Source organism: Chelmon rostratus, chromosome 11 (genome assembly GCF_017976325.1).
Source record: "Chelmon rostratus isolate fCheRos1 chromosome 11, fCheRos1.pri, whole genome shotgun sequence".
In the NCBI taxonomy this organism is placed as follows: Eukaryota; Metazoa; Chordata; class Actinopteri; order Chaetodontiformes; family Chaetodontidae; genus Chelmon; species Chelmon rostratus.
Window position 1 is genome coordinate 8449927 of NC_055668.1, and position 9552 is coordinate 8459478.

At 41.1% G+C, this 9552-nt stretch overlaps 1 protein-coding gene across 1 annotated transcript; it reads right to left on the reverse strand.

Annotated features, from left to right (window-relative positions):
• Positions 1-276: 276 nt before the first annotated feature.
• Positions 277-5936, reverse strand: gpr137ba (G protein-coupled receptor 137Ba). Its single transcript, XM_041947348.1, has 7 exons — positions 5299-5936; positions 3981-4030; positions 3607-3829; positions 2187-2333; positions 1855-1983; positions 1339-1460; positions 277-1235 (listed from the first exon to the last, which is right to left on the reverse strand). Exons 1-7 carry the CDS (start codon positions 5677-5679, stop codon positions 1121-1123), a joined length of 1167 nt encoding a protein of 388 aa, XP_041803282.1. The 5' UTR covers positions 5680-5936; the 3' UTR covers positions 277-1120.
• Between the last annotated feature and the right edge of the window lie 3616 nt (positions 5937-9552).

A 9552-nucleotide genomic window follows, 5' to 3' on the forward strand; every position in this document is an offset into this window, starting at 1 on the left:
TACATAAATCTGACCTGTGGTCTAAGGACACTGAAGTATGTCAACTACTGCATGTCCCTACATGCGGTTTCATGCTGCCCTCTGCAGGCCTGCAGTGTGTTGCAGCAATTGTTTTATTTTTCTGGACCCAAAGATACAGAAATAATGATAATACTAAAGTAAGAAAATGCAATTTTTCACACTTTTACTAAGAGAAAAAAAGCACTTAACAGCGAAATCCCCCTATCAATATTGTCTGTAGCATTGTCAGTGATTACTGACTGAAAATAAGACAAAATTAAAATGTTGCACTATTGCACTATTTCAGTAATGATTTAAACATTTTAGTGTATTGACCGGGTAGTAAATTCCTACGGGAATGCAGAGTATATCTTTTTCAGCTGCTGTGAATTCATCTGGTTGTGTTCAGAGATGCTTTCCTGTACTCAGAGCTGAATTACCATCAGGCCAAAAGGTCTCCAGGCCCCAGAATCTGTATGCTCATGCAGCAGTCATTAATATCCCGCAAGCACTTTATTATAGAGCTATTATGCAATGCTAAACCGCTTTATGTAAACCTATTTGCGGCATGATTCAGGATTCGAAGATTTACTTATGTACCTGATCTCTGACAGGATGTGATTCATGCAGGAGAAACTCATTGAAAACTAGCTCAGCTTAAGGCTTTACTTTTGTGCTGGCATTAACGTTTTTCCCCACATTTTTCATAGCATTTAAACTTTTTAATATGAATTAAATGAATAACTCCTCTATATAAACAACATCTGTATGAAAAAGAACAGTACATAAAATAGTAATACAGTACATATTACAAAAGTCAGGAAATATATTAAGCAGTATTCAATATAAACTATACAGTGAAAATGTTTACAAGCAGTCAAAATTAGATCATACTTTGTACAAGGAGTGTGCAAAATTAATGTCCCATTAGTGGACCTTTATATACTGGCCGAGAGTAAAGTCTGTTAGTTCATCTTCTGTAGACAAAATAGAAAACTGAATGTATCGAGTAGAGGGCGGCATTCAGGCCCATGTGCCTCTGCCACGAAGAGAGACTGTGCAAAAATATACAAATAAAAACACAATGCCACAGGTCAGCAGGAGTCACCGTGAACTCCAGTCAGTAATGGCTGAGCTCCTCTGGAGGAGGAGGGAGGTGGTAACTGTCGTCCTCTCCGATGTAGGCGCCGATGCCGCTGCTCTGGCTCCCCCACTCGTAGCTGTCAGCAGCCAGACTGGAGAAACAAACATCTGTTACATTACGCAGGATGACCCCCCCCTACCTTTCCCCACACTCCTTGTACAGCATTATGGTGATTTAGATGATGGTGTTTTTACCTGGCTTGGATGTTCTGAGGCATGACGCTCCAGGCCAGGTCATCGTCACTGTCATAACGCCGTGGGTTGTCGAAGAAATAAGCCCTAGAGGAGAAGATGTGACCAGGAAGGCCAGAGCCACTCTGCAGGACCAGCAAACAACAATTAACACAAGATACCATAACGAACAAAAATGGTAGTTTTTTACATTATAAATCCTTTACATTGTATTTCATATAACTGTCTCATGGCTCAGGTCACAACCCCTTAAAATATACCTGCGACCCCTTGTCACATGTTGCATATGACCTGTCAGAAGTTTCACCAGAGAGAAAAACAAAATTTTAGAGGCCTGAAACGACCAAACTGTCCAATATTTCACTAGAAAAAAGACATTTTGTGTGGCTGAACAGCAGTATTTATTAATCTGCCGTCCTATAGATCATCTCACGACCCTTCTGATTTATCTTGTGAGCCCTGAGAGAATTCCTGGCCCCCAGGTTGGAAACCGCTGGCTGAGGGTAATAGCTGGCTCACCCTGTCTTGGTTAGGCTGTCGAACTCTGAAGAAGAAAACTACGAGAGAAGTGGGGAGCAGCTCCCACACAAACAAGATCACTCCAAAGACGATGTAGCCGGCGTCGCCTAGAGTCGACTGTAAATCTGCCTGAAAACAAACAACCAAAAAAAGCATTGTTTTTCACAAGGAAAAGGTTAATCTTCATATTACTTAAAAGAATAGTTGGGACAAAAGCTAAGCTAATTGGCTGTTGGCTGGAGCCTCATATTCACTGTACAGATCTGAGTGCCGGATCATTTCCCAAAATGTCCAGCTATTACTTTAAGGCAGTATGACCTGTGGAGGTTCACCTGGTCTGAAACGTTGTACCAGTCGTAGTCAAAGGAGTTGATACTCTTGTTTGAGAGTCCCAGGACGATCAGGTTGTAGCAGGCCCTGGACGAGTACAGGAGGATGACGATGGCTCCTATGACTGTCACCTGGCACACTGACGTCCCCTGCACAGTTGAAGAGTTGCATTAAGAACCATAAGCCTACCCTTCACGATGAAACGAGACATGATGTGATGATGCGTTTGTGAAATCATTTAAGAACTACGAATAGCTGTACATTTTAAAAGCAACACATTCTGAGTATCAGATGCGACTTCTTCCCACTGACAGTTCTTCAGCACCTGTCGCTTTGTTGTTCAGTGTGAAATAACATACTGTGCTGTACTTCCAGTTTGTGAATGCACCGCAGTACAACCAGTCACGCATAAGAACAACACGGTGTTGCTAGGAAACAATCACTATGCACAAAGCATAAATTACATGGAGATGTGCATCTCCTCACAACAGTGCTTTATGCAGCGAACAATACCTTTCAATGTCACTGAAACAAATCCTGATGAAACAAAGCACAAGCCACTTGTATTCTTTTGATCCCCTTTTCAAATTGGATTTCAACCTTCAGCGCCACACTGAACCAAGGAAACTGTACAAGAAGGAAGTGTAACGCCGCTGTATAGCGCATGAACGCACACTGGTGCCAGATTGGAAACCCCTCAGCTCAGATAGATGGTGAATGGTCAGAACACTCCCTCGACTCTCCTCTTTCTTTCATAGGTTAGGTATCTGGGTGGTAGATGCACTGGTATTTATATGTTTATTTATGTATATATATATATGTGTGTGTGTGTATGTATACATACGTACATACAGTGTGTGTGTGTGTGTATATATATACATATATAGGTGCATTGCTATTTAGCTAATGTTGTGTGTTTTCAGGGTATACTTCTTTTGATTTGTATGTCAATTCAATTATTTGTTTGGATGCAAGTTAGGTTGATGTTATGCGAGATTTGTAACAGACAGGAAAGTGTTATGCATATGTGATAGAAGTTATTAGCAGACTAATGATAGTAAGTTAGCTAAACTGTGATAACACCCTAACCAAATTTACTCTGGACCCATTAGCAAACGTTATGTAATGTAGTCTACAGTTTTTGACATTACATTATTACTGTTTATTACATAATTTTGTGATGAAAGAAACAAATGTGCACAGTTGGAAAAAACAGTCAGTAGCCAACTCTCTGGTGGACACATTTCTCCATCGAAGGTCATATGACCTAGATATGTTGGGTTTTTGTATGCGTCTCCATGCGTCTCCCATAGGTTTCAATGGAAGTGGAAGCAAGCAGAGCATGAGAATGCTGGCATCATGACGTAATGACCCGTCCTTCTTTTACAGTTTCCTTGCACAGGACAGGGAAGCCCTTCTTACCTTGGACTCCAGGTAAATGTTGGCCAGTGACATCTTAGCGATCTTGTAAAGACACAGGGAGAGCGAGACGGCACACAGAACAAAAAGCGTGTCGTTGATTGCGACCCTCACTAGCACAATGGTGTGGGCTTCTGCAGAGGACATCCTCACCAGCAGGGCGCATACTAAATTCACAACTAAAAACACCAGGCTGATGAACAGGAAGAGCAGGTACAGCGGCAGCCTGCGGGTTGGAAACGAGAAACATATTAGCCCCAAAAATTGCTTTCGACCAAATTTTAGCTGTTTTTTTCATTACTTTAGTGAAGACAGTTCATGCATTTTTTGCCAAATTAGAAAAAAATGATTTAATGGCAAATGAAATCTGATCTTACCTGTATCTCAAAAGCTCTGGTGCATATTTCGACTTCGCCTTGAAAACAACCTGCGAACAGAAATCAAGTCCTGCATCATGCAAATGTGTCATGCTATTTCAGTTGCCAATTTTCACTTCTGTGTTCTCTCTGCGGAACAACAAGCCTTTCTTTTGAAACAGGAACCTTGCAGCTGAAAAACAGCAGTTTTAGATACATGATGGTCACACAGCGCAGGGCCACATGTAATGCTTTGTGCCTCACTGTCAACCCACAACTGTGACTCAAAGCAGCACAAGAGGATTACGCTAAAAATAAACTGTAGGTAGAGGCCAGAGAAGCTATTATTTGGTATTTGGATCACGTAAGCAGACGGAGGAATGATTCACTGCATTAACATACTTTGTAGCTGATTTGAATGACAGTGTGTTACACTGATAGCAACAGGTTATATTAACTGGACAGTCCTCAGAGGGTCCTCTGCTATTTGTTGTAACAGGTGCACCTGAGCAATAATTTAAAGTTGATGTCATTATTATCAGATCATGTTATTGATTCAGAAAATTCTTCAAGGAAATTTGCATGAAGGCATGGTATGAAAGGTCTGAGATGGAGCAGAAAACCCACACTTTACTTTATAATTATGCTGCATTCCATTCACTGAATTTACAGATAATGTGCTATATGGTGATATGTGTGGTTATCTGAATATGAAATGATCTATATCAAGCTATGAGATTTTGGTCATATTGCACATCCCTAGCAAACTCTGTTTAAAAGTCACATAATTAAAGGTTTCGTTTTAAATCCTTTTTGGTGTAAAACAGTTCAATATATCAGCTAAATCGTTATATAATTCAATACATGTTTTTTATATGTATTGGCATTGGAAAAAATATTCATATTTAGATGTGAAATGATTAGTTGATTAACAGAAAATTAATCAACAGTAATCCATTCTCAAGAAAACACTTGCTGGTTAGCTGGTAGGAGAAAGTGAGACATTTAAAAAACACACACTGAGATCAGGGAACTGGTGATGAGTGTCAGGTGACTTATTACATTATTTTCTATCTATAATCTATAAAATCCAGACTCTATGAATAATATCTTCCACGCGGGTGATGTCCTGCCCTTCATATACATCTTAAACTGAGATTCAAAGTGAGCACAGAGTAACTTTCTCCCTCCAGCAGATGATGTGAAAACAGGCTTCAGGTGCTGCTCACACTTTATTCTGCACAGCGAAGCTCAAACATCCAAGTAAAATAATAATTTAGACTTTTAACACACATGTTCAGTATATGAAACCCTGTCCCAAGCCTGCTTCATAACTCACCTGTGCAAAGTAGAGGTTCATGAGGCTGAGTGTGAAGAACTGGAGGCAGACAGGAAAGCAGTAGAGTAGCCAGAAGGGAAAGGGCCCCAGAGTGTTGGCAGTGACAAAGTTCCTGAAGTAGAAGGAGAAGAGCACGGTGCGCAGGGCCGACCACAGCAGGCACAGGGACAGGAACACGGTCTGGTAGCTGAAGCGCTTGTGTCGGTACCGCAGGACCAGCCAGAGCTGGACGTAGACGAAGATGAAGAGGAGGGAGTAGAAGACGGTGTAAGCCACCGTCAGGCCCAAAGTGACGTAGGGGGGCACGGCCGGGCTCAAGGTAGGCAGAGGCATGGACTTGTCCATCGGCGACGGCTCCTTCTCCGTCACAGGGGCCTCCATGACCCGCTCTTCCTGGCCGGAGGAGGAGGGAGCGGGGCGGAATGGGCCTCTGCCGGTGTCCGCCGCCGGTCTCTCTCAGCTCTCACGCCCGGCACAGGGGGAGGTGAGAGGGGAAAAGAGGAGAAAATGAGGCTGTCAGTGCTGCTGTCAAGACGTGGGAGAAAGGAGAAGCAGTGGGGAGAGAAGGAGGCGAACTTCCTGCTGCGGAGCCGGAGGCAGCCAGAGCGCGAGGCACATGATCAGTGATGAGAGCGAGCCGTTCGTCGCGAGCAGCAGCGGGCAGGAAGCTGCAGCTATAGCAGCTCCGCGCGAGGACCTGCCTCCCCCCGCGCTCGTTACGTGACGCTACGCATCAGCTGACGCACGCTACTGTACCTTTAACCCTGTGGTGGAGCTTCCCACCGCAGCGCCGGTCCCAGGAGAGCGGCTCGGAGCTGTGACATGTATTTACTCTCATTATATTGAGGTGCATGAAAAATACCACGCATGAGTTCATCATCATTATTCAACACCGGGAAGGTCATAAACACAGCAACAACACACAACCGTACTGCGTGAAGCCCTACAGTCAATACAGTCAATACATTTAATCGGACACAATCAAATGAAGATGTTACATTATGTTATGTTATGGCTATACTGAACTGTAAGTCATGATGAAAGATTATAAAATGCTTGAAGGAGTACTCCAGCTATTCATTACAGCTGCTAAATAAAGTTGGAGGACTTGCAAGAGACAGGTTTGGCTGCAAAACAAGGCCCCTATGTTGCCCAACTTGTAAACATATGCTGATTCAAAGAAAATGTATTTAAGAATATGAAACACTGTATTAAAACTAAAGATGAAGAGAATGAGCTTTTTGCACAGCCTCCTTGAAGTTACGTGATCAACGCAGAGTTGGAGGTGCCTTAGTGGTTTAAAGCACATACCATATTATCAGTGGCCCTGCTCCTAACTGTCTTGCTTCACTGTAAACTATTAAATAATGACAAAAAGCTCAAAATATATCAAAAAAGGACTCATAGATGACAAAAAATTTGCCATAATCTATTTATTGCACTAATTAAGTAATAACAGATCAATGATCATATTATTTTATACATACAAACTATATTTTTATCAATTTATTAACTTGTAATTAATTCATTAATCAAATTACTACAATGTGAATGCCACAAAGTGAAGTCTGTGTGGCCCTCTGAGGGTCAAAGGTTCAGCATATTAGTTGAGCATGGTGAGAAGGTGAATGGTTTGCATGAGCAGTGACTAGAACAAGGGGCCTACTTTTCCAAACTGGTAATCCGACCTGGATAAGGTGCTAAATGATTGAATGAATACAGCAGAGGCAAACATATACTGACTTTTTGTCCCAAATATGAGTCAGGCTCCAAGTATACTGGATCGTACAAATTCAAATCAATAGTGTGTTCATCATAGAAGTCTCTCTGCCTGGGAAAGGCCTACATCTTTCAAACTCCTCACCCACAGTTTTTGACACATCTTTTCCGTTAAAAATTTGAGGTCTGAAGCTCAAGCTCAAGGTTTTTTTTTTGGGACTTGAGATGACTCATCCTGGACCAAGGAACATTATACAGTGTTCAGTGTAAAATCACAGTCCCCCTTTAATTACAACCAAGAGTATTTCAGGTCTAGCCAGAGTGGCAGGATTTGCTTTCTGATTCAAGTAGAAACATATCCAATGTGCACACAGACCTCTGTGCAGTTTGTTATGGTTCGTAGAGGTGGGGGTTTTTGTTTCACAGGACTGGGGCATGTGAACATGAGAAAGGCCAAGGATGGAGGTCACTCCAGCTCACCTTTGACTGCTGTGATACATCCATCTTTTTGCACACAGGGACACTGCCACCCAGGCACCACACCAAACAGGATGCTGTCAGCTACAGCCCTTCCCTCATGCCTGTTAAATGTCACTTTTAACCAGCCACATTATCAAAGAGTTAAAAAGAAAGTGGTCTCTAGTGTGTAATATGTAGTAATTGATGCAATTATATCATCTGCCTTGCTCAAAACTCATCTGTTTTGAGTTAAAGACACTATACTTGTGTTATAATAAAGCTGAGGTCTTGACCAAATGGCAGAGAACTAGCTGAAAGCCTATCGAAACAGAAGCAGGAGATTGAGTCAAATATTGAATGAATAAATGTGATGCAAAATATTAAATACTTTGTTTTTTTCTCTAACCCTAACCCTCAGCCCGGCTCCGATAATACTAGAGTGGTGATGAAAGGCCACTTCAGTCTGATTATCAGGCTTCAGTTTGTCAGATCACATCCACTGCTGGTTCCCAGGCAACACAGCTAGAGAAAACAGACTCATGCAAACACAAACAAGTCACAGCTATTGGCATCACTGGCCCCAGGGTAAATGTTCAGCCTCTGACAGTCCAACAAGGGCCAGTATGTATCACCATTTAAGTGCAGTGTCAATCGACTGTAAATTAGCCCTCACCATTCAACATCCTTGAAAAAAATATTTTTGGCATATATTCTTTTTAAAAGAATAAATTATACATACATTATGTTGAACTTACTTTATCTGTATAAATGGATATTAATCACTATAAATCTTTTAAATTCTGTGGAGAATGTGCTCAGAAAGCAGAAATGCACACTTAACATAAAATGACCAGAAGGTGGCACCTTCCAACTGTAGATAGAAGGAAAGGCTGCCAGGGACAAAAAGAGGGAGAAATACTGTTTATTCATTCAACACATGGTGCTAAAATCAGACAAGAAGATTAAAAAGCCAAACAAAAAAAAAAACATAAATAAATATGCAATGATTAATTAATGACTTCACTTATGAGTGGTCTCTTTCCAAAATACTATGGCATACAGTGTTAACAATGCATTTATGCTAACCAGAAAAATGTTGTTGCATGGTACTTTTAAAAATTAACTATATTATGCATAGCATATATAAATCATTTATATTTAAATGTATTAAGATGACATCTGATTTCAGCCTTTGTAAATAGCATCCTAAGTGTAAAAGCAGGTATATAAAACTCCCTGCCTTAATACAAAAATAATGTGCTATTTACTATGAGTATGTCCCATGGTGATTTAGGGTAAAACCTTACATTTTATCTGTGGCATATTTTGGAGTCTTGACACCATTTAAGAACATAAGCAGCTGACGGCAGATTGAGAAATGTTGGGGTTGACTAAGATACAGAGCAATGATCCAGACAATTCCAATACATGTAAACAGAATTAAACACATTGTGGGTGTTTATACGGTGTATTTTATCTGAACATAAAGCACCAAGATGAAGTGCAACTAGAAGTCTAAATGTTCATTACATCACACTAAAGCTAAAGCCCTGCCAGTAGAGGGGCTAAAAATGGAAAGTTTGTCCTGAGGGTGCTGCTTAAGAAAAGGCCACGGAGTCATTAGAATCACAAGGATTTATCCCTGTGGAAGCATAAATGTGCCCTTTAGATTTCACAGCAGTGTGTTTTGTATAAAAAAGACTCTGAAGTTTTGGCCTGAGGGTGGTGCAAGAGGGTAGCTCTTTGTGTGCAGAAGAGGCTCATCCTTCAGGCCAGTGGTTCCCAACCTATTTGTTTTGTGGCCCCTTGAAACGAATCAGTGTCTGCTTTCTTCATCACTGAAGTTTTTAGAGGCCAGATAAGGGGAAGATCAAAACAAGAAAATAAAATAAAAATCTGAACACATAAACCTCCTTTTGTACAACAAATATATGTGTTTTTCATTCTCACACCTTTATACCAGTTTCATATATGAAGATCAGTTTACTGTTCAAGAGGAGCACACTGATGTGGGTGTTAACCAGGCAGGGAAGGTCTAAGAAAAGACACTTTGGGGCTACATTATGGAAAATGTAG